We start from the raw sequence: 23,257 nt of genomic DNA on the forward strand, positions 1-23,257 counted from the left end.
ATCCAAGAGGCCATGGCCGCATTTTACGAGACCTTGTATGCCTCACAGCACCCCTGCGGCCAAGCCCAAGAGAAATTCCTGGAAATGATTAACCTGCATAAAATCGAGGGGGACGCCTAGATTGGCTTACAACAAAAGATAACGAGGAGGGGGTGAGGGGGGGGTTATTAGGAAGCTGCCTGCAGGTCAGGCCCCTGGCCCTGATGGGTACACTGCGTCCTTTTATAAGACCTTTGCGGGAGTGCTGGTTCCACACTTGACCGGCCTTTTCAATTCCTTCTTGGGTAGTGGGCAAATCACCCCGTCCATGAAAGAAGCGAAGATCTCTGATTCTGAAGGAGGGCAAGGACCCCCTTGAAAGATCCTCCTATAGGCCAATAGTGCTCATTAACGTAGATGCAAAAATCTACACTAAAATCCTGGCGAATAGGCTCGAGGGGCTCCTCCCAGATTTGATCCATCAGGATCAGGCGGGATTCGTGAAGGGGAGGCAGACAGCGGATAATATTAGAAGGGTGGCCCATCTGGTGGAAAAGGCGGAAGAGACTTGCACACCGGCAGCACTTCTATCCTTAGACGCTGAAAAAGCGTTCGACCAGGTGGAGTGGTCCTTCCTTTTTAAAACAATGGAAAAAATGGGGTTAGGAGATGCTTACTTACAGATGATCAAGGCGAACTATGAGGGCCCGCGAGCGAAGGTGGTGGTTAATGGGGCCTTAACTAGATCATTCCAACTCCAAAGAGGTACAAAACAGGGATGTTCCCTCTCACCCCTGCTATATGCAGTTTACTTGGAGCCCCTCCTGCAGGCAATTCGGGAATCTGAAGGAATACAGGGTATACCGTTTGGGGGCAGGCAGCACAAGGTGGCGGCCTTCGCGAATGACATGTTGCTTGCCCTGACCAATCCCATAGAGTCGAGTATGCAATCCAGGCTACTACTAGAAGACTTTGGGGAAGCATCCGGACTACGCATTAACATGCACAAGTCCGAATTGATGGACCTGACATTGGCAAGGGAAGAGAGGGAGGAGTTAAAGAGAATGACGCCCTTTGCCTGGCGACCGGGGGGAATTACGTACCTGGGGGTGAGAATCACTCCGGCTCTACGTGGATGGTACGCGGCAAACTATCCCCCAACTCCTGCAAAGAATTAAGAAAGACCTCCTTAAGAGGCGGAACCTGCGGATCTCCTGGTTGGGGAGGGTAGAGGCACTTAAAATGGTTACCCTGCCGAGGCTGCTCTACCTCTTCCACGCTATCCCTCAGGCAGTCGCGGCCAGCTTCTTCAAGGAGCTCCAGGTGATAAAACTAGTTTATATGGGATGGGAAAAGGGCAAGGGTGAATAGGATGCAATTTATGGCCCCGAGAAAAGGGGGGCTAGCTCTTCCCAACTTCTGCCAATATTACAAAGCTGCCCAACTAAGGGCGATTAGGGAATGGCTGCGGGCAGGGGGTGTGTGGGGGGGGGGGGGGAGGAAAACACTGGGTCCAGATGGACAGAGCAGTCACGCGACACAAACTGGGGGAGGTTCTGTGGCTACCCAGACAGCATCGTCCGGGCCATATGTACCTTAGCTCGATCACCAAACTAGTTGCAGATAATTGGGACAGACTGGTCCAATGGAAGGAAATTACAACCTACCCGTCCCCCTTCACCCCCATCTTTAATAATAAAAACTTTACCCCGGGGTTGGAAAGAGGGGCATTCCGGAACTGGCGGGAGGGAGGATGCCGTTGGATGCGGGACATGTTTATAGGAGGGGAGATCAGTTCCTTTGTAGATTGTAAAAGGGATTTCGCACTGGGGGAAGGTGAACGGCTGAGATACTCACAGCTGCGACACTGGCTTCTATACCCCCTAAATAAGGAGGCGGCCACTAGATCACCGACCCCGAGAAATTCCTGATGACCAACGACGGCTCGAAAGGCCTTATCTCACAACTTTATAAGATCTTGGATGAGGCTACCCCGAGGCCACAACGGGCATACATGGGAAGGTGGGACAAAATTCTGGGCAGGGAAATCGAGAAGACAGAGTGGGAAAATTTATGGAGGAAGATCCCCAAACTAGCGAGAGCCTCACAAACCCGTGAGGCCTGGTATAAGATATTATATGGGTGGCACTATACCCCAGCTAGGCTGCACAGAATCTACCCAGACTCGTCGGGAACTTGCTGGAGGGGATGCGGCCAGAAGGGCACTGCGGAACATATTTGGTGGCGATTCCCAAAAATAGTCCCGTTCTGGGGAGACATCAAGCAGGCGATGGAACAAGTGTTTGGGGCAGAGGGAGGCATACCCCCGGAATGGTCACTACTAGGCTTGAGGCCAGCAGAAGGGCCAGCGGGTCCGAGGGGCAGGGAAAGAGCGAGGGTGATGCTCACTCTGGCAGCAATGACAACCATAGCCCAGAGATAGAAGAGCTCGAACATACCAATGTTTCAAGACTGGCTGTGTAAAGACTGGGAGATAGTAGCGATGGAATGGGCCTCCTACGCAATGAACAACAGAGTACAAAACTTTGCGGGCGAGTGGGGTGAGGTCCTTTCTTTCTCAGAGACTATTTCAGAACCGCGTGGCACCCGCAATGTTTAAGACTTCTGGACCTGGAATAACCCCGACTAGACACTTTGTGGTGACAGAGCTACGGAGACTTTGGAACAGCACCAGGGGGAGGGGGAGGATAGGGAGGGGGGAGTTATGGGGATTGTTAAAGTTATTGAAAAATTCAATGAAGAGAATTAAAAAAAAATACACAAGTGGGGAAAAAGGGTCTCACTCTCCGGGTAAAAAAAATAAAGTCCTCAAAATCCAGCAAAGTTGCTGGTGGTCTCTAAGGTAGAGGGAAGTGGCAAATTTCTGAGAATTATCCAACAGTTCTCACTAAGGGCCTGATTTACAAAAATGGTTCCAATGGGACCGTCTCATGTTCAAACATTTTTGAAAATCAGGACCTTAGTTGCAAGATGAACCCTTTAACTGCCATGCCCCCCCCAACCAACCCCCCAACCCCCTCAGTGCCAAGGCCTTTTTTGGTGATTTCTCTATTTCGCCATTCAATACCGTCTAATGTTTTCTCTTTCATTAACCCCTTAAGTGCCAAGGACGAGATACCTCGTCCTTGGCACTTAAGGTGTTAATCTATACAGAGTACTCCTTCCTATTTGCAGGCATGTACTCTTCTTTAGTGAGCAAGATCTAGGATGCAAGTAAAGTTAAACACCACAATAAACTGCTTGTGAACTGTCCTTTTAGGATGGTATTAAGACTAGATGTGCTGAATGGGAGGAGGGTGCAATCTACTAAAAGAACGTCATCACTAAGTTTATGAACATGTACTTCAACACCTAACACATTGTTTACACAAGCAATAAATGCAGAGGAGGGGTGCAGTTATCTGATTAAGAGCCAAGATTGTTATTCAGTAGCCTGGCCAAACTGAACATCAACCTTCGGACTAATGATGCAGCAAGGTGCACAGAGCAAGTGGCAGCTGATTTAGGCCCTTGTGAGGGTGGGGGTAAGGGTTCTAGTAAATCCGATTCATAAAACAAAGCGCTGAGCTAGGCATTTGTGGCCCATTTTCCTGGATCAGGACCTTTGTCAATAAATTTGAGTGAGACTGGATGCAGAAGGTAGAGCTGAATCTACAGGAATGAAGATAATCTTGCTACAGGACTAGTGGACCAAAATTCCTTGTGACAAAGAGCACACAAATCCTATTTGCAAAGTTTGTGCTGGTTGCAATCTCCTGACTGAAGGAATAAACAAAAACTTTAAGTTGGCCATCGTTTCCAAAGGCTTAAGATATACCTCTAAGAAAGTTCAAGATAGTAATGTAAATACGGCTGCTAGTTCAAGTCGTCTTCATCCATTCAACATTCGTAAGGCTCGATAATTTCTAACTTAATACTACGCTTTTGGTTTCTAGTCCAATTGTTCTTTTCTTGATTTATCAACTTTACCCTAACAAATATACTTTACTTGCACTTTACTTGCTCTATGCGTCACCTTTTGTCCATGTGGTTCCGTAACCAATGGTCTTCATTCGCTCTCGTGGTTCTCTTTTGCCTAGGCTCCAATTTCATTTACACGCATCTTATTCAAAATGTCTCCATATCTTTCTACTCTCATTTCTTGGCATCAATCTACAAGTTACCAAAGTTCTCAATCGCATATCTTACCATCTGTCCCATATATGCCTTGTGCTCAATTTCTCTTTGCACCTACTCAATTGGAATTCTCTGGTGTTATCTATCCGCCTCGCTTCTTTTTTTAACTTCTGTACGCCTAAAAAATACCTGTTCTTTCTTATTACATGGATTTTAGCATGTATTGTTGCATTTCATTTTGTACAGTCATACTTAACCGCTTTGATGATTAACTTATAATATGGAGCATAAATAAAAACAAAATAAGTCAGATGGGCTGCGCACAATGAAATAAAAATTACACTGTGGCTAACTTCTAGGATGCGGCAGGCTAGTATGCACTGTACAGGTAAATGGCACTTTATCACAGCTAGGATCAATCCATACTACTCCTTTTTTAGCAGAACAAGCAGAGTGGTCTTATAGGGGTGTATGATTATTCTTTTGAACCAAAGGTATATATCCATGTGTATGGGAGAGAGGGGGTCCCGGGCCCCTTCGCGTCGTACTCTCCTCAGTACAGAGCTTGGACCATGTGCCTCCGGTAGTGGGATTGCCCCTCGCCCTTATGTAAAGTTAACCACAGTTGACCGCTACATAGATGGGACTACTGAGCAGGACACAGGGCATCCATCTTTTGTGCCCCCTTTCGACTCCATCTTGGGTAAATGGGCCTCACTGCGATAATACAGCAATGCTCAGCTCCCCTTCCACCGCAGCAGCCAAGGACAGACACACACAAGACGCGCAGGCAGGCGCTGGCCCCCCACCCTTGCACTCCCCCTGCGAAGGGAAGCTCTGTGCTTCCATTCTCACACAGAAGCCGGAGAAAGTTGCAACAACCAATACGATAGTTTTCTTCCTCTGAGATCACTGCTCGCCTGAGAACCAGCATGTAAACCAGAATGAGCTAAGCATTTTCTGCTCGATTCGTCCCCATAAACGTGCAAGCCACCCACCCCCATTAGAACAATTTATTGCCATCCCGACCCTGCACTCCCAGTAAGTTATTTCTTTGAAGAAGCAGACCCCCGCCTGTACTGCAAAACCCACCCAACACACTCACTACTAACCTTAAGCAATGACGACTACAATATATGTTTTTACTAATAGGTCTGAAACTTAGGAGAGATGTGAAACATAGCTGGATTCTTTTACATGCACAATAAGGTCAAGGCCCTCAATTACAAGCCACAAATGACCCAATTGTACTGACAATCATTGTGTGTGACTTATGTAGAAATGTGAAAAGTAACATAAAATGTTTTAGATAATTTGTTATTTAATGTGTAACATATTAGCTTAGGTAGTGACCACAGTGACCGGCCCCTGACCTGCATGGAGCACAAGATATTTGACGTCTGTCATCTCGTCAGCCACTCAGCCAACGAGGAGGAAGAGATGCCACCCACACCTACAGCACCATATCGCCTGGCCAATCTGGTCCATTTAGCATTTTTTGTTAGAGTTACTTTAATTGATATAAATATAAGTGTGATGTAATGAGGAGGTGGGAGTTTTTTGGGTTATTTCCTAGCTGGAGAAATAAACCATCCTTTGAACTCTTGCAGCCGGTTCTCAGTGCCTCCTTCCCCGACAAGGGGTTGTGTCGGTTATTTTATTTTCTCTCACACGTAGTAAGCCGGGGAAAGGCACCTACACATGTTTCAAAACTGAAGTAACTTCCTTTCTCCATATCCATATCCCTTTGAACCCTGGGAAGGGCGCTCAGCCAACCATGTGACTGGAACTACAGGAGTTAATTGCCAGCTTCCCGCATGCGTTTGTCCAGCCACCCGAGGCTCTTTTTTGGGGGGTTGCCATTTTTGGTAGCTTATTTACAGTTGCCCACTGCTCAGCCCATCACCGCCACCCTCCCACCCCACTTACCTGCAGGAACTCAAGGCTCTATCTCCGATTCTACTGCTCCCTCCAGTCTCTGCCCACCGCCATAGAAATAGAATAGTGACTCAGTCCCTTACTATGGTGTTGGGCATCTTTTTCACTAGAGATTGGACTTGTGCAATATGAGCATAGCACAACTCCACTAAAAAAAATAATACAACACCCCAACAGCACTCTGGGGTGCCAATAGCTCTCCCCTTGTTGTACGCGGCTGGTAACAGCAATGTATCCACATGGAGGCCCGTGTGTACGCCCCCCCCACCCCCATCGACAATAGGGCGATTGATCTATTCAACAAAAAAAGCAAGCTCAGAAAGGGAGTTACTGAGAAAAATACAGATAACGACATCTTTAGGAATTTCAATTTCTTTACAGATTTCAGCAACTCTTGCACAAGTTGGAAGCCACCTTACCTGTAGTGAAATGAGCCCCCAGTTGCAGATTAGCCTTCTGACAAACACATGACACTAGCCACATGGGCATGCATTGTTGAGGTCAGGAAAGGTTTCCATCCCATAGTTAATTCTTTAGTATTTCTTGAGTCCGACCCCCCCGCCGCTTTCGTCCAGATAGGGAGTAGGGCACTTAAAGGGTATAGTTTCTTTGGTACAAGTCTGTACCAGTTTGTGGTAGCGAGTTGAGCAGCCAGGCTCATCTCAAGAGGAGAAATTGAGTAATAAAAGCGGTTATACAGAGGTCTTACAATCACAGTGGTTCAAGTAGACACTCAAGGTTTCTTGGTCATTTAGAAAACATTCACTAGAAGGAGGCAACTTAATATACACAAATACACTTCAGTACCGATCCAATACGTTTCTAAGTAAATTAGGCTCCCCTGAAATAGGAGCAAAATGGCATTTGTCACTTTAAATAAGACAAAGGCACAAGTTAATAGAATAGATCAAATACTTTCTTAGGCAGTGCAAATAGTTTCAGTTCACTAGAGGGCTTGATTCAGTTCAACAGGCCTAGGCCAAAGTCAATGGGCTAGTGTCTTGGATAGGAAAGAGCAGTTCTTGTAGTAAACGGTAAAGTCTTCCAAGGTTCTCAGAAGTAGTTTGTACGAGAAAGAATCATGTTGGGTCACAAGCTTATTAGGGCTCCAAGTTGGGAAAGTTTCACAAAAACTTTCACCACAAGAGGCAAGTTCTCTCAATCGAGTTGGCACAGTACCTTAATATGAAGAAAAAATGCAGCTGGAGATGTTGGTTCCTGGAAGTTCCGGCAGATCTCACTGTTCCTGAGCCGCAGTAGTGGGGATAAGAGGACGTCAGGGGCCTCCTGCACGGGGACGGGTCAAACAAACTGGCAAAATGGAAGATCTTTGGTTCGAGTAGCTGTAGTCAAGCACACAAGCTGGTGTCCTTCCGCTGGTTAATCCTAACCAGCTCAGAGAATGGTATCCAGTTGGCTTAGGAGTGATTGTTCCCAACAACTCAAAAGGAAGAAGGCATCCTTGAAGGGGCTTCTCTGTCGAGATGAACTTGGCAATTTGGACCTGCAGCAGGGCTTCACTGGGCAAACCAACGGTCCAGGAGTTGCAGCAGCTGTCCTCTTCCAGCTAGTCTTCGGTTCTTTCGTTCCAGTGGTCGACTCTGCTTTCCAGTCCAACAGACTGGCCTTTTAAACAGTTCTCCTCTTCATTCCAGCCTAGCTGCCTCTCCCAGCGGGGTGGCTGTCCTTGCCGGACAGTCAGCCAATCACGCCAGAGTGCATTTGGGTCTCCTAGGAGACTAATCACGGAGTTTCCGGCACCTCCCTCACTTCCTGCCCACTCCAGACACTCGGACGCCATAGGCAGTCTTCAGTCCTGAAGCCCACCAAAGGCACAGAACCAAAGGGACCAAACCTAGTTTGGCACACAGAGACAAACACTAGAAGGACCTTTCCAAAATGAAATGACGAAAAAAGACTGGGACCTGTTTAAACAAAAAGGGGCTTAAGGCACCATGTTGAAAAACATGGCTCTCGCGATTTTTAGCTACTGGTGTTTGCGGTCAGGAAAAATCATGGTAGTTTGTTTTAAAACCACTGCAACCAGCCATTTCGATCGAAAATGGTAGCATTTGACTGCTACATGAGTTTCTAGACTCAGGGGATACTAGGTAACCCCTCCAGCAATATATAGTATGATAGTGTGAGTGGGGTCTAGGAATTTAAAAAAGGCTAGTAAAGTCAATTTAACTTTACATTCTCTGGGAAACAGTAGTTTAACCCAGAGAAGGTATTTAAACCTTTGGGAAGTCTAAAAAGACATGCCTGTGTCACTGCACTGAGGGTGCTGTGTAACACATGAAAACATGCTGCCTACGGAGTGATCTAAAACTCTAAGCAAAGAGCACAAGAGTAAAATAAACATCAAAATACATGAGTGGGGAAAAAAGGCTCACGCTCTTTTCAGGAAAATAAATCAAGTCCTCAAACTCCAGCAAAGTTGCTGGGGTTCTCTAAGGTGAAGGGAATTAGCACATATGAGAATTCTCCCCAACAGCAAGCTACTTTACAGCTTAAGTAGCCAATCTTTGTCTTGCTTTCACTCCCCCACCCCCCTCTTCCTCATCTCACTAAATCATTTGCGTTTCCTCCACTTATGGACCGTGATACTTCCATTCTCTCAACTCATGCTCATCCTACGGCTTCTCCTGACACTCTACCTTCCTCTGATCTGATTCCCCCACTAGCCCGCCCCAGTATATCCCAATCTTCCCCCATATTCCCTCATTAATTGCTCTCCTACATGCTTGCTTTCCTGCAGCTTTTAAGCATACGCATATTCTTCCCATTCTAAAAAAAATCTTCTCTTGATCCGTCTTCACCAGCTAACTTTCGTCCCATTTCTCTCCTACCCTTCCCTCACAGGCTACCTATTTGCAGGCAACTTTAAACCAGATCATTCTCTTCTTCCCTGCCTTGCAGCCTGGTTTCCGTCTTTCCCACTCCACTGAAACTGTATGCATGTGCTTGCTTATTATGTGCCGGTAGCCCCCAGGCATCAGGGCGCGGGAACCAAGGAAGTAAAAAAACATGTCATTCTCCTCATTGAGTTAGGTTAAAATCCTTGAGGGAGGGACTTGATTACTCATTGAAACAACAAGGTTTTAAGCCGTTAACTAAAACTGATAGTTTGCTTCCAACCGTAATGCCATCAGCAGCATGTTCCAGATGTCTACTGCTTTCACAGGGAAGAATTTACCTTGCCTAGATATACACTTAGCCCCAGGAATATGAGTGCCACTGTCGGCTGATCTTAGACATCTTCCAGGAGAATAGAAGTGTTTTTTAAAATAGCTGGGGGGCCTCTCCATATGGGCATCTATGAATTATTGTCATTGCCTTGAACTTGACTCTATCCTCCACTCTTAACCAATGTAGAGCTCTTCTCCCTTTTGACACATGTCCTGTTTTTTATATTCTTGACCATCCGAACTGCGTCGTTTTGAATGACTTGGCACTTTTGAATTTCTCTTTTTGGGGCTAACAAGAGAGCATTGCCATAGACCGGATGATTGCTCTGGCAATTGTTGTGGCATTTATTTCATTAATGAAGGGTCTTATTGCTCTCAGAAGACGTAGATAGTAGGTTTTACTTTTCTGCAAGTAGCTTACCTGTGCCTCCGAGCCCACCGAAGCTTCCACCATCATCCCGAGAGTTTTAACATGAGACATCACCGGGATGATGGCGCCTTTGATGGTAAAGGACTTCTATTCGTTACCCAACTTGCATCTAGCCTGTCGTGTACCAAAGCTCAGCAATTCCGTTTTGGTATTATTTAAACACATCCAATGATGTTGCATCCAGTGGTCTATGATGTGTTAAACCTCTGAAATGTTCGCACTGTCAATGATGTAGTCACCTGTAAGTTCAAAAATGAGCTGCGCATCATCGGCGTAATTCGTGAAAAATATGTGTTCCAAGAGTTCGCAGAGGCTTCTCAGATATAAATTAAAAGAGGTAACAGGCTAGCTCCCTGCGGGACTCCATAAAGAATGGGAGGGGCCTTGGAGAAATTGTCACCCCAATGTATTCTGGCACTACGATCTTTGAGAAAAGATGACAACCAAGCCAATGCCTTGGGGGAGCAGCCAGCAATAATAGCCAGTTCCTCCTGAAGGAGATGGTGATCCACCAAGTCAAAGGCTGCGCTTAAGTCGAGCAGCATGAGCATATCTGCTTTGCCTTTATCTCTCAGGCCCAACATATGCGATTGAAGATCTAGCATAGCCGATTCGGTGCTGTGGGATGCCCACTGTGGGAAACTGCACTTCATGTTTCTAATTCTTTACTCCCAGTGCATCACTAAGCTTTCTTCTATTCTTATTCTTCTCGTTCTTTTTGCAGCTTTTGATGCTGTGGACCATTTACTCATCTACTTCGGGTAGTTCAGGGTCTGCTCTCAAATGGTTCCACTCCAATTGTTCGCAAAGGACTTGTCCTCACTCCCTCTTTATGGTGTTCACAAATGTTCAGTACTTGGCCTGCTTTTTCCCTCTATACCTTTAATCTCCCCTTTCATCTTTATGCTGATAATCCCATCTTCTTCCTTTGATTCTGCCTTACTCCATTTCAAACTGTCTTAGCTGTCCAGAACTGGACATAATTTTCTACACCTCAATCCCCCAAAACTATGTTCCTTTATTAAGCCCACAAATTAGGCGACTGTTTGTCCTTAAGGGTATTTTGTGAAATATCCTGGCAGATGTCACATTGCTCAGCAGAATGGTTAGGGTAGAGACAGTAAAGATAGGCTGCATGTCTGTCGCAGGCTAGAAAATGTGTACGAAGGCAAGTGTCACAAAGCCTGAATAAGGACTTTCGGTCCAGGTGTCCATGGTCGTAAACAGGACTGTAACATGTAGTTGCCGGTTGCTCCGGATGGGGAACGAGTTTCTCTGAGGAGAGAAGAATGCAAGGAATCCCACCAGCAAGAAAGACAGCTCAAGTCTGAGGGGAAGCTGCTGGGGCAGAGCTATACACTGTCGTATTGGTGGGGGCCAAAAGCACCCACGACGATGGGGCACTGTCAAGTTTGTCCATAGGACAATTACTAAAATCAAGGTAACTGGGGATTCCCAGCCTGACAGGGAATATTCACAGCATGTGAATCCATGAAAGATCCAATGCTGGAGAAGCACTCTTGTTGTATTTGTTAATGTATTACCAGAAGGGATACAATTGGACTTTAGCCATTTCTCTTACACTCAAGGCTGCATGAAATCTAAACGGAGCTTCTTTAACTGGCCCAATGTCTAGGATATCAGTGAGGTAGTCTCCACAGTAGCTGCAGGTCTAGAACAAACCAGCTATTCAGTTACTTTACCAGTTATGCCCTGTAAGAGTGATCAGTATAACCAGCTATTTCAGGATTACCAAGCTACTGGTTTCCTTTAAAGTTCCCACAAGATTCTGCATCTTTGATTTATCTGAACTTAATGCCTCTGGAACATTTGGTGTTCCATGTTCATACCAAAAAAAGGGGCTGAGCCTCTTCCTCATCTTCAAAGATTGAACCCATCTGGCTAAAAAAATAAGGTCTAGGAATGGGTTGGAATAATTTAGGATCAGGAATAGAATTTAAAGCCTTCGAGAGCAAAGAATACTCTGAAGCGGAAAATGAAGGCTTTTTCGAAACGGTCCATGAAAGCATCTGCACTTTGAGTTGCTTCGAAGCCTCTATATGCAACGAAGGTTCATGTGACAAACAAATGTCACAATTCCTTCAAAGGCGGCTTCGATGCAGTTTGTGAATGTTTCGAGATAACAGAGATAACAGACTCAGGCTTGTGTGTCGGGGAAGATTCCTTAGACTTAAGTCGAGTAACCTCTCTTCTCAGACTCTTATGCGCTCGAGAAGGGGACACAGGAGACTCCCTGCTGGTCTTGATAGACACCAAGAGGTGGCGACTTTCCTCAGACTACTTTAGAGGCAAACTCTGAGGAGAAGGTTTTTAAAAATGTTGATTTTAAAAAAAAAAACAGAAGTTCCAACTCCGGTGGAGTCTAGTTCTTTTTTGGAAAAGTAACTTTCTGAAGAGGAAGACGAAGAGGACCTGCAAAGCCGTTCACCTTTTTATGGTAAGGGGACTGTTGTGAACTGGACCTCCAACGTCCATGTTTAGAAAGTTTCTTTACATGAGAGACATCGAGTCAGAGGATTATTTTCATTCCGAAGGGATAAGAGCTGGAGATTTGGGTGATGGCTTATCTGCATCGAGTTTCCCCTTCCTTTCCCACAAGGGTTTAACCATCATCGATTGACACGAGATACAGTAGTCAACCTTGTGGCCCGATCCCAAGCACCACAGACAAACGCAGTGAAGGTCTGATAGACCCTTGGCCCAACAGTCCTAACACTGCTTGAAGCCCATCTCGAAGTAAACGCAATTTAATCACTGAGGCGAGTCGCTCCGAAGCACGCAGCAATGTGGAAAAATCTGAACCGAGGTAACTGTCTGCGCGTGTGCTACTATGTGTCTACATCACAAGGGACACTACGGAGAACGTCGAGGACCAAGGTTACATACTGCACGACGCTCAACCCTATGTAACAAAATTCCAAAGCAAGTTGCAAGCAGACTTGACTATATCAAAGGTGAAGAATACATGGGAGGACAAACCATTCGAAAAGACTTAATAGGCCTAAACGAAGGGACAGGTGAAAGATCCACAATCAATGACGTAGAGCCTGAAAGGAGCAAAGCAGAAGGGCATCAGCGTGCATATTGCCAGGAGCGCTTAACAGATACAGGTGAATCTGATCTGCAAGAGTGTCAGTGACGGAAATCCAGATTATATAAAGTGCGACAGCCTAAAAACAAATGAAAAGGCATCCTCCATAAGTAAGCAATAATGTGTGGATCTGCATGGGGAAGTAAAAGCATATGGCAAATGGGTGGTCCACAAAAAGATGTTACCGGAGAGCAAGCATGGTGCACATGTGTCCTAGTATTGAAATTCTAGGAACAAGATTTACAAAAAAATCTTGTAATGACAAAACGATTAGGCACAAATAGGAATCAAGCTTTTTAAATGCTGAAAAAATATGCATTCATATTTTCCATTGCATTTTTTGTAGGAGGCTCAAATGCTTTTACATTCTTACCTTCATGTAGTCCTTGATAAGCCGCGCTGCCTTCACACCAGTTTCTACATTAAAACTGATATCAACTTTCACATCCGTTTCCTGGTCAGTGAGCTTAATTATTGGTACCTGAAATAAAAATAAATATAAGCCTACACGACAGAACTTGCACCATTTAGACTTAACATTCGTATTAACATCGTACCTCAAGCAGTGCAAAAGCTGCTGCAAAGCACTTTCCACAAGCGCAGCACCTGGAGGATAAACCAGCTTACATACGTCTTTAAACCACAACTTGCACTTTATTTGGTGCAGACTAAATGCGAGAACGTGGCACCCTATCGGAAATACTTGCTGGTTTGTTTTTGGCCATTGGATTGTTTAAGTGAGTCATATGGAGAGAGACAGTGCACCAGAGAAACTGTAGGCAGCTTCACTGTAGTGCATGAGTGACAGGAAGTGTTACCTGGGTCAATAGCACAACAAATCATCTGTAGCCTTGTCCAGCAGACTTGGGAAATCAATGCAAGGCTTTAGTGGTTGAATTTGGTTCCGCAACTTGTGTAGCGTTAACAAATTCAGGTACTTGTTTTCCAACTGAGGAAATTTACACATTTAATAAATCCAGCCAGTTGTGCAGATGATTAAACCCCGCTAGAAAGCAAAACCTACTTGTTTTTCCAAGTACTAATTCCAGATTACTGGAGCACAATCTTATTGTACTTTACAAGAAAAAAAAAAGATTAGTAAGCATCATTGGGAAAAAGGTGACACGATTGGGGAGACTGCTAGGGGGAACACTTAAGTACTTCTGACTAGACCACATAAAATCAGTCACATATGACCTGTATTAGTTAATGGCTGGAGCCATCCTGGAGTTCCATTGTGTAGCCAATCTTCGAAGTATGGGGCTGAAAAGTGACATTTAAGGTTTCAGACTGTCAGAGGGGCATTTCCAATTGCAACTTAAACATTATTCTGGAACAAACCATGTCTATAGCAAATGGTTTGATAGAACAATGTATGTAGAGCCCTCAAGCTGTGCAGGAGAAGTTAGTTACTTACCCCTGGATGTTACTCCAACATACTCATCTTTGAATTGTAATGTCCAGCTTCCGCTGCTCCGGATGGCAGAGGTCGCCCTGCGTCAAGTTGATGTGCTTCGCAGGCCTCCATCAAGGGAGACGTCAGAGGGTATATGTAGCACCAGTAAGCCTCAGTTCTGGTCTTCCCCCTCCTCGCTGTGGGCCAAGATTCCCATAAATACGGGCATAACAGTACTCAGCTTTGGTGGAACAGAAGCTGCAATACCATGGGAAATTCTGCAGAGGGGTAGGTTGGGGGTGCAATGAGGAATAAGTTTGTGGAACATCCTTTCGAAAGAAAGTTACCAGGGGTAAATAACTAGTTCTTCAAATGAATAGTGTCCTCCAACGTATTTCTCATCTTTGACAGACTCCCAAAGCAGTATGATTGGAGGCTGGTGTAGAATTTATAAATTAAGCATTTAAGGGCCTTAACCAAGTACTGCCTTGCCAAAAGCAACCTCTTGAGAATGGGAAGCAACCAGAGAACAATGCCTTGTAAACGTGTATTGATGGCCACGTTGCATCATCAAATTGTTAGGTCTTTTTGCAGAAGTACATTGAATACTCATTTGCCGGGATGATTTCTATGGCGTCCTTTAGTAGCAGTGCTTTGACTTCTACTAAAAGGATGCATTCTTCCAATGTAGTTTGTCTTGGCGGGTGGTTGGTGTTTGTATTGGCTCTATGCAACGGTCCCAATGCAAATTTGTTAAGTACCCACTTGTCCGGCATGATGCGTGGGTAAAGTGAGAAATACGTCCTACTGGAGAGGCATGGAGGAAAACTGTAGCAGGTGGTCATTCCTTAGGAGGGGGTGGAGCCCCCTCTTGAGAATCTGCTCCTACCTCCGGCCCCTTTGAAAATTCAGTTGGGAGGACTGTCCCTGTGAAGAACCCCAGGACAATCTCTGCCCTCCCTGGTTGTAATTGGCGGACTACTGGAGTTCTGTCATCTAAACTGGTGTGTATTTTAACCTCCTCCCTGCACAAAGGGTTAGTGAGTTGTCCGAGGGATTTGATGGCATCATATTCCTCCACTGCACTTTAGAGCGTCCGACCGCTTTGCCGAATAATGCATTGGGTGCGATGGGCAGGTTTAAAAGGGTAGCCTGGGTCGCCAATTTGAAACCAGATTGACGAATCCATGCATGGCATTGAGGGTACCCTGCCACGATTCACCCAACATTGTCTGCTGTGCAAAAGTTATTTCTAACAATGCAGCTTGCGTCTCCCTTCAGCAACAGAGTGTAAGAGCCGTCTGTTTAGGGGCTCTGGAACAGAGTATTTGTTGTGCGACCTTGTCCCACTTGTGGCAATTATAGCTGGATAATAGAGTAGAGTTAGTTATTCCCAATTGATAGGCAGCAGAGGAAGCTACTTACATACCCAGTGTGTAGATTTCCTTACTCTCGTCACAAGGGGCTTCAGCAGAGGCTAAGGGTGTTCCTACTCTCTTTCTTGTGGTGGTGACTACTACAGATTAGGGCTTTAGCTGGCCCCTAGTGTAGAATGGGTCTGATGGGGCAGGTCTGGCAATTCTCAATGTGTGGGCCGACTGCCCTTGTCAGATTGGGGGTAACTAGAGAAGGCTGAATACACCTCTGGACAGATAGAAGCAGTGGGATAAACTGTGCTGCAGGTCTCATCCCCAACGATGTAGTGCACAAAGTCCTTATTGAATTGAGCTTTCTGTGTATCTATCTTAAAGTGTTACGCAACCTTTAAGAGCAGGTCAATGTACTGCAGCTGGTGGTGCACCGGAGAATCAGCCACTGGTTGGTCAGTATGGTCTGGGGATTGGATGATGTATACCTCTTCGTTGTCATATTATTAGTCTGCAAATGAGCCATGGTCTTGTGAGCCTCGAGTGTCGTAAAGTGTAGTGAGCCATGTCTGAATATGACAAGGTATTAAGTTTATGTACCGTCCAGGCCAGCTCTTTTGGCGTCAGCAGTTTGCTAGCTGCTTTGCCTTGATGGGGGCCCTGAAGGTTAGCAAGTTAATCTGGGGGATAATCACAGTAATGTAAAACACTAGACATTCTCCTCATGACCCAATCAAAATGTTCTGGGGTCCATTGGGAGGAGCTTGGCAACACTGAGAAAGCAGGTGTAGGCAGAGGCTATGGAGCAGGGGGCCGTTTATGATGCATTGACCCTGAAAGGGTGTCCTCAGGGGTAGAATAATCCCTACTCTTTGAACCTTGTGATGTTGACGCTTGGGGCGTCAAGGATTGAGTTTTTCGCTGTTCTGGCCGTCAGTAGGGTGTCGGATGTGATTTTTAATTTAGTCACCAATTCTTTTGTTTTTGCAGGGGCCATCGACGCGCCTTTCGATGCACGGTCGCCGGAACCCACAGACTTTCCGGATTTGGACGCGGGTCAGAAACTGACTTTGGTGTCTTTTTGGAGGCCTCATGTGGTGATCGTGACTACAATGGCCCAGAGTACCGGGAATGTTTAGACTGTCTATTCGACGCGGTGTGTGGCTTATCAGTCAACGACGTGGTCGACTGTCATCCATGGGGGATGGGCTTGGTGTGGCGCGTAACGGAAGTGCTTGAGCCGCCAGGTGTAGTCTCCGTAGCAATTGTAATCGCAGAACTGCCAGGCTGCCTTTTGAGAGTCAGGGGCTCACATGAAGGAATCCATTAGGTCCCAATCACCCTGGGCATCACTTAGGACACCGACATCGCTGGAGGCTCCTTCGACGTCCATGGCAGCCTCGGCCTGCATGACCGTAGGCCCAGCGTTTAGTCTTTCGGTTCAGGTTTTTGGCCTAAACAGTTTGCAAGAGTTGCACTGTTTCTCGGTGTGGTCCCTAGGGAGGCAAAGGTTACTGCGTGAATCCTTCCAGGGAAACTTACTGTTAAAGGAAGGACTGAATTTAAAAAGGAGTATTTTCCATAGTGTATAAAGATGGCAGCCTGGCGGAATTCAAGGAAGTATAGAGGAATATGCATTCTTCAAGTGCAATGGTATATGACCCCCTCCCCCCATTTTCCCTACTGTACAGGACCAAGACTCGTTTGGGCCTAGCTAGGCAGCTGGCAAAGTTCGTCAAGACAGGAGTTGATGACAGATCTTGTCCTCGTAAGCTGTTGCCAGAAATCTTGCGATGTAAGTTTGTCGAAAGTCCAGAAAGAAAGTCTAACTTTAAACTTTTTCTAAGTAATGGCATCAGCCAGAAGGCACTCCAATATGAGTCTGACTATAATGGTGAAAAAACCAATCCGAGGTACCTAGACGCATGAAGGACCATGGGTACAGAGAATATCACACGGCATAGTATTACTGGCACGCCCAGTCGACGTCCCTTAGAGTTTCGTTAAAAAATGTACTACTCTGTGGCTACCACTAAATGTTGGCCTATGCATAGCATGTGATCAAAGCAAATCCACAAGCCTCAGATATATAGATGAGCTACATTACTCATCGTAATTTTATTTGATGCTTGCATCTGCTTAAATTCACATGCTATGCATAGGCCAAAATCTAGTGGAAGCTGCAGAGTATTAGTTTTCGAAACTTGCAAAAGGGATGTCGGCAGGGCATGCCAGTTAAACTATTCCTAGTTTGATGTCCACCTTACCCATGTAAAATGATTAAAATTGGAGATGCCAAATGCAGGTTTTGTGAGGGTGGTCAAATAGAAACAGCAAGACATTAATGCAATGCCCCTCCCTGAATGCTGTCCTATACAAGAGACTTAGTGCTAATGAAACTATCTCAGATGAGAGGTTTGGGTGGGACAGATATTTGAGTGGGCATGTAACTTCCAATAGCAGTGGTGGTTTCTTTTCAGGCTATCAACTTAAGTTTGGAATTTTTTTTTTTTACATCAGTGTATTTTCATATAGATTTGTACATTTTATCAATTGTCAAAAATATATATATATATATATATATATATATATATATATATATATATATGCATTTCAGATGTCTGTACAGTTTTATTCCTATGAAGGTTTGTCCATTAAAAGCTAAATACAATTTAAAACACTGTCCACTGTGTTCAGGGGAGCCGAAACTGGCATTGCTGGCGATATGGGTAAACACTGGGTTCACGAAATATGAAAAATCGTTCCCGGCTATAGCACTGGGGCTTCCTAAGAAACCAATTGCAGCATCATGGGGATCTGCAGAGTGTCCGAGACTAAGCCAGTGGGCGGAAGTGGACCGTTTATTGCAACAGATGCCCCATAACCATGCAAGATTAATTTCCGTGGCACAAGTAACTAGCCTTATTACATTTGTTTTAAAAGCATCCAATTATTGAAATTACATGTTTCTCAACCAAATCATTTCTCAAGGCCTGGGGCCATTTAAGAAATTGCGATTTCACCTACAAAATAGAAAAATTGCAACAATTTGAGCAGTGGTTGTCTTTGTATCATTGTAGTTTCCATGGCCAACGCGAGATAACTTGGGTTAAATGAAAGTGGTGCTGGGCAAGCCTGCAGGGCAGAAAGTTGAACATGGATTGCCAAACCTGCTGGTTTGAATATGTTGCTTTTAATACAACAAACTGTTTCCACAAGAAAATTAGATCCTAGGCGTGTATACAGCCTACCTTAACTTAAGTGATAAGTGATCATAGGTCAATACTCTGTATACATTTACTGGACCAAGGTTTACATTGCAAAATAGTTTGAGCTGAACAAAGAGTGACAAGAACATACTGATAAGCTTGCGAGTCCAAGTAAACCTACTGGTCACCTGGTGGTCTCTCCAAAAAAAATGATATTGACAGACTTCTTTTAATACCATTACTGGGGGTCTGTTTAACAGAAAAATATTCTAAAATGACAGTTACTCACCCATTAACTCCAGTATTGTTATCTTTTAAAGGTTAATATGCTATAAAAGCCTGCATTGTTTCCCTCTCAATACCAGCTTAAAAGTAAAAAGGTCACTATTGCGACCTGTCACCATCAATCCCACACCTCCATCAGTCAATGGGATGTCAAGTTGAGTGCCTATTTTTCAAACATGTGTCACCAACACAGGGATGGCAGAAGGTTCACAGGTGAATCTATGAAAGAACCATACTGAGTTTGTGAACTACTTCTCCAGAACTAGGATCCCTCAGATTCACATACACTAAACAGATTTTAAGCAGTATACATGCAACCTGTTTCTAAACGAAGGGCAGTGCATTACGGAGGCTCACCATTGTTGGAAAACTACTGCACCGATCAACCAATATCTGACTTGCTCAGTCGACATTTCCAAGCAGTGCACAGTGAAGATATGTAGCCTCACCCATCCAGCAACCTGGCAGAAGGGACACTCCCCTCCCCAGATGGCAGAACTAACAGACACTGCTCTTGTGGAGAAATTGCCAGCTTTCCTGGAAAGGCCAGTGAAACTGTGGCAAAAGGAGATTGCAGCTGAGATCCATCGTGTGATATCTTATTTATTAATGGGGCCTCCTTTACACTCTGGCCAGAATGCCATAAAGAGCTTCATAATTTTACAAAACTTTGTTTGGTGGTCAATGTAGTATTTTAAAGCAAGCCGAGGGCGACTTTTGGTGACATCATCCAAATGTTGCAGTTTAAATCTTGGCAGAGCAGAAAGGGCCCAGAGTATCAGCGACCTAAGCCATCAACCACTGAAACAGTGCTTGAGGCTTTCATGGGAAGGGAGCCGGCAGAATGTCCAAGTAAGGGAAGGTATTGAGGACGCTGATGAGCTGAAGTTACTCAGCCAACCACAGTGCATCCTCACCTTCCCTGTAGAGATCTGGGAAATCTCACCTCCCCAGAAACCAACAGAACCAACCCAAAGGGAACCAGTTCGATCTTCCTAGTCATATATAAGTCATACATCTTAGACAGGAAGGCACCCATAGGGAGTTTAGTACTTCGCAGCCCACTGCCAACTACACTGATCAGCGATTAAGGCAGAACCGCAGCAGAGACCGACATCTGAAGAAAGGACCTGCTGGCACAGAGTAACCTCTGCTTTCTTCTGGTCCAGGCCAGAGCATGTAGATGTGTACGAGTGGTCCACAGTGGCTACACCCTGCTGGTCACAAAAGATGTCCTGGGACCAGTAGGTGCTGCAACTGACGCAGACTGCTCCATCACCTTAGCCGAAGGCACCAAGGCTGAAGCTGCCTTGGCAAAGAGGTCTAGTATCTTAAGGTGAAAGTTCTCCTATTCCCCTGGGGCAGAGGATTGGGTAGGAAAAGGTACGCAAGCAGGACACTAAAGAATCCTTGGAGCGGTAGCTCTTTCCATAAAAGTGTCCATGCAAGGACTGTTGCGGAGCAGGACCTCTTCTGATGCTTTCTTCTGAAGACAGAGCTGCTCTGTGTAAGATCAGTAGTCTGTGCTGTGAGACCTCAGAGTCCAGAGCCTCACCCGTGGCATTCTGGACAAACTTCAAGGTCTTGTTAGCCATTTGCCAGAGGAGTTCGGGTGCATGGACTGGTACAACCCGCAATCGGGATGTCATGGTTCTCGCCCAAGCAGTAGCAAAAATCGTATGCGAGACCGACAACTGCCTGCTGCAATCCACACGATTTGAAGCCAGAGAAGCCCTGGATGAGAGGAAAAGTGTCAAGCTCGACGTGCGTATTCCCGATTAGTGCAATGTGTGCCGAAAAAGGGAACCGAGGTCACAGGGTGTGGCACCTCATAATGTACAGCACAGGTGCACAGACATCGGACGGAGCCACGCTGAGCCCCCTGGCAGCTGAAAGGTTTCAGAAACAAAACTACACTGCGAAAGGCCTATCAGATGAGGAATTCATGGGAGGAAAGAATCCATTTGAATTCTGCATGGATGCAAATTGATGAATGATTTTCTTCAGCATTGTGTCAAATGAACTAATGTATCCACGCTGGCCAGTGTTTTAAAAAGTTAACTGCCTAGACACACCCATCTAATCAAGCCTTCAAAGCAACAGTTTCAACAGTGTTCTAAATCATGAAACTCAAAAAAGGGCATTTAAGTGTTGTCTATTCCTGCCCCTCACCCCTTTCCCTTGGTCATTGGTGTTTGCAGGGGTGGTGGGTTTCAGCAGACCTGCACCCTGCCTCAAAGTGGCAATTCAGCTGGGGCAGTCTGGCATACCCACACGCCATCTAGGTTAAGCATGTACCTCAGGGCAGTACCTGGCTTCAGACTATTCCACTGTGGGTTCCCCAAGGTTAGGCAGGATACTTCGTAATAGACGCAACCTATGAAGCCGTTAACTCAATACTACAAAAAGTTAGATTGATCATTTGGTCCGTCAGATTAAGAGCACCTACAATCTCAGTTGAAGATTGGACCAAGACACTTTAGCATCAAGGTATTGAAGTGAGGAGTCACAAGACCAGGTATTTCTCCCTGGGGCCGTTCTAGACCACGCTCTGATTTAGCTAATTTGAATCACCTGTGTTTAGCATCGGGAGCACAGTTTCCAGGTTGGATGGAAACTTCTATTGATTGCTCAAATCCACATTTCTGGCAGTATGTCTTCTAAAAAATCCTACAGATTCTCCAATAATCTAGTGTGAGGCATGCAAAGTTGGACTGGCATAAAGGTTACAGGTTTCGACTGTTCCAGACCTCTTATGGCTGGATGAGAAATTCAATTTGGGAAAAAATATTGCTTCCACAAAACAAAAGCTGGAAACGCATGCAAGACATTAGTTCATGGAAGCGTTTCATCAAATATATTCAACTCACTGAAATACTGACACACTGGCACCAAAACATTGCTTACCGTAGCTTTATCAAGAACTTTAATGGATCCTGGCTCAGCCACATTGCGTTTCCGTAGTGCTTGTTCCAATAGATTTAAAGGTGGCCGATCCCATTTTCCAAAAACCACTAAATCTATATCACTGTAGGAAAAAAGTTCTTGTATGAATAACATGCAATAAAAACCTGCAAAAAGCATTAAATCACGTTTTAATACACAAGGCATGCTTTTGTAAAGTAACAACCACATCACATCGTTAAGGCTCACATTAATTGCTATGAAATGTTGTGCATTAGAGCCTTTTGCATTGACGCTATATTTACACAATTGTCATGCTTCATTTTTTTTTAATGGTAACTCCAGCTCAAGGTTAACAAATCTTCAAGGAGTGGCATTACCAGGATTTTTAACATTTCAGTTTGTTATAAGGCTAAAAACTACTTCTGTACCAATTTATATTGCTAAATTAGCTACGTTTTCACAAAGTGTTACAATGGGACAAATTGTCCCTCCTCCCCAGAGGATTGCCACCCCCTTTGGAGGTAGGGATGGGAGCCCGCTAAGCAAGACCACTCTAGGGGTCTGAGCAAGCAGAACCTCAATGGGAGTGACTGCTCTTGGGGACAAGGACTCCCATTGTGATAAGGAACTCCCAGTCAACACCCTTTCCGCCTATATGCGTGTTGGAAAGACTTTGGCATTGTCAGTTATGACTATAACCAAGAAGCATCCTTTGACTCCTTTGGCTTCAGATCATGCTGAACATAGTCCGAATGCCATGATCCAAGACGACTGACAATTCAGTTGGTTCTGAGGATGTGCATAAGAGCAGACTGCGAATCGGGGGGAATAGAGCGTAGAGTAACCGATACGCAGAGGCTAGCCTCTAGAGAGGACGTCCTGGCGTGCCGGGGCCACAGCAAATCGCAGAAGCAGCCGTGGCTTGGAGGAAGGGAGACCAGCTAGCTAGAGGCTGAAAAGCGGGCATTATGACTGCGCAAGAGGCTTGGGTCAGGATAAGGACTGAGTTGTAAAGAAACTTTGCTGATGGCGCAACCACTAGAGAGCAGTGGTGCGCCTGGTGCCCAGCAAAAGGAAAGGAACCCAGGCTCCCCCTCCCCCAGCTTTACATTGCAAGTGTTTTCGCTGCCAGACAAGCTAACGTTCCTGACTCGAGACCACCAGTGAGGGCGAAGAACTTTGGTTTCCAAGGTTGTCAAAACAGACAAGGTTACGGAGACTGAGACACGAAGGGAGAGAACCACGGTTGATAAAGCCAAAAAGGTACAAGAGCTCGAGAGAACAGAACAGGCACACGCCTCATGTG

The 23,257-nt window shown here is 45.4% G+C and overlaps 1 protein-coding gene across 2 annotated transcripts in view; it reads right to left on the minus strand.

The window, feature by feature from the left end:
* Positions 1-23,257, minus strand: part of TENT4A (terminal nucleotidyltransferase 4A) — a 612,157-nt gene that overhangs the window by 397,737 nt on the left and 191,163 nt on the right. For both annotated transcript variants that reach the window (XM_069613719.1, XM_069613720.1), the window contains exons 4-5: positions 21,952-22,072; positions 13,161-13,268 (exon numbers count right to left, since the gene is read on the minus strand). In XM_069613719.1, the coding sequence (XP_069469820.1) occupies positions 13,161-13,268; positions 21,952-22,072 (229 nt within the window). The remainder of the gene's footprint in view (positions 1-13,160; positions 13,269-21,951; positions 22,073-23,257) is intronic.

Source organism: Ambystoma mexicanum, chromosome 5p, assembly GCF_040938575.1.
Source record: "Ambystoma mexicanum isolate Mex_15411 chromosome 5p, UKY_AmexF1_1, whole genome shotgun sequence".
Taxonomy (NCBI): domain Eukaryota; kingdom Metazoa; phylum Chordata; class Amphibia; order Caudata; family Ambystomatidae; genus Ambystoma; species Ambystoma mexicanum.